Source organism: Rhagoletis pomonella, unplaced genomic scaffold (genome assembly GCF_013731165.1).
Source record: "Rhagoletis pomonella isolate Grant_MI unplaced genomic scaffold, Rhpom_1.0 Rhpom_scaffold_00007, whole genome shotgun sequence".
Lineage (NCBI taxonomy): Eukaryota > Metazoa > Arthropoda > Insecta > Diptera > Tephritidae > Rhagoletis > Rhagoletis pomonella.
This window is the reverse complement of record NW_023458561.1, coordinates 20,813,316-20,814,896: the sequence shown is the minus strand read 5'-3', so window position 1 is coordinate 20,814,896 and position 1,581 is coordinate 20,813,316. Positions and strand designations below refer to the sequence as shown.

The window sequence follows — 1,581 nt, the reverse complement described above, 5'->3', positions numbered from 1 at the left end:
TCTGATGTAAAAATTTGCTTCCTACATTTAAGGACCACCCTAATGTACATATATGCGCAAATATATCAGGTACGATGCGTAAGAAAGTGTCGGCAGTTGTTGCACGCTGAAATGATAAACACCAAAGCGCTCTCAACTTACACGAGTATACACGTTTTGAGGAACTACTTTGTAGCGGTTGGAAACACATCGGCAAAGCAGCCACAAATCTTTATGATACCGAAGACACATGGCGACAGCAGATAGTAAGGTAAGAAAGGCAATAAGGCGTTACAGCGATGATTGCGTCTGGTGGTTATCACAATGAAATGGATGGCGCGCAAAAAGATTTGGCAGGCTGTTGCCTGATGGTTGAGTGTTGGTTGTTAAAGCTCCGAATGCCGACTGTTGTTGAGAATGGTGTTGAAAGGCTGAAAACGCGTGCGCTTTGGAACTAGATACGCATGCGCAGGCGACTGATTGCACTTTCAATGGCACTCATATATTTATGCACCCATGCGTGAGAGAAAAAAACACGGGGTTTATATTTTATTGACGTTCGTTCAATGCATGCAATAACTGCAAGTAAATAATTCTCAGCGCGTGTAATTGCATTCTTCTATTCATTGCTAATTTAATCTGACAGCAATATCGCGTCAGATGCTACTCCCCTCGCAAGTTAATCAAAACAATTGTGGTATAATTTCACGCCTTGCCGTAGCGCCTTTACTACAATCCCATCTTCCTCACAAACGCATATCGATTTCAAAGCCTTAAGAATCTCTAAATATTTTCTTGAAGTAATTTTTTGTTTTTGCTCACCTGATCGGGTCTCAGACCGGGCGGCACCCATGTGTACTCCTCCAGTGCGCAGCCGCTGTCATCGTCCGAATGCGAATGCCGTTGCATGTCGAGCTGCTGATGGCCGACTAGCTGGAAGGGCGGATGCGCCGACGACGGATGGTGTAGCAGCGAAGGTGGTGAAGGTGATGAAATCGCCGGCGATAGCTGGTGCGGCGCATGTTGGTGCTGCTGCTGTTGTTGTTGTTGTTGCTGCAGAGCGTGCGGCTGCATACCATGCTGCTGTTGATGCTGGTGTTTCAGCGATGAGGTTGAATACTTGGACGAGGAGGAGTGCGCGGAATGTGCCGGTGAATACTGTGGCGGTGCGTGATGCGCCAACATGCCGATTGAAGGCGAGCAATGCGGCGGCGCTGGTGGCGGCAGCTGATGATGTGGTGGCAAATATTGTTGATGCAATTGAGGGAGATGAGATGACGGCGGCAATGGCGGTTGGTGCTGTTGCGGTGGTGGCGGGTGATGAAATTGCCGCTGTAGTGGCAGTGGAGATGTTGGCAGGCCTGTGGCATTCGGGCTGTACAAAGCGCTGGCAGATGAGCTACTGGGTAAGCCACCGGTTGCGAGTAGTGATGATGTTACACCTGGCGCACCAATACCTCCGGCCGATGCTGCTGCTGCGGCTGCTGCACTGGGCGAAAAGTGGCGCGGCAGTGTTGGTATTTTCTGCAAATATGAAACCTGTGTCAGCGGCGTGCGGCTGATTGGCCTGCAAAGAGCAAGAACAAGAAAAAGGAAAAAAAA

The 1,581-nt window shown here is 49.3% G+C and overlaps 1 protein-coding gene across 1 annotated transcript in view; it reads right to left on the bottom strand.

Moving 5' to 3' along the window:
- Nucleotides 1–1,581, bottom strand: part of LOC118743607 (protein prickle) — a 193,996-nt gene that overhangs the window by 64,268 nt on the left and 128,147 nt on the right. Inside the window, exon 2 of the mRNA XM_036476374.1 lies at nt 802–1,546. Within this exon, the coding sequence (XP_036332267.1) occupies nt 802–1,546 (745 nt within the window). The remainder of the gene's footprint in view (nt 1–801; nt 1,547–1,581) is intronic.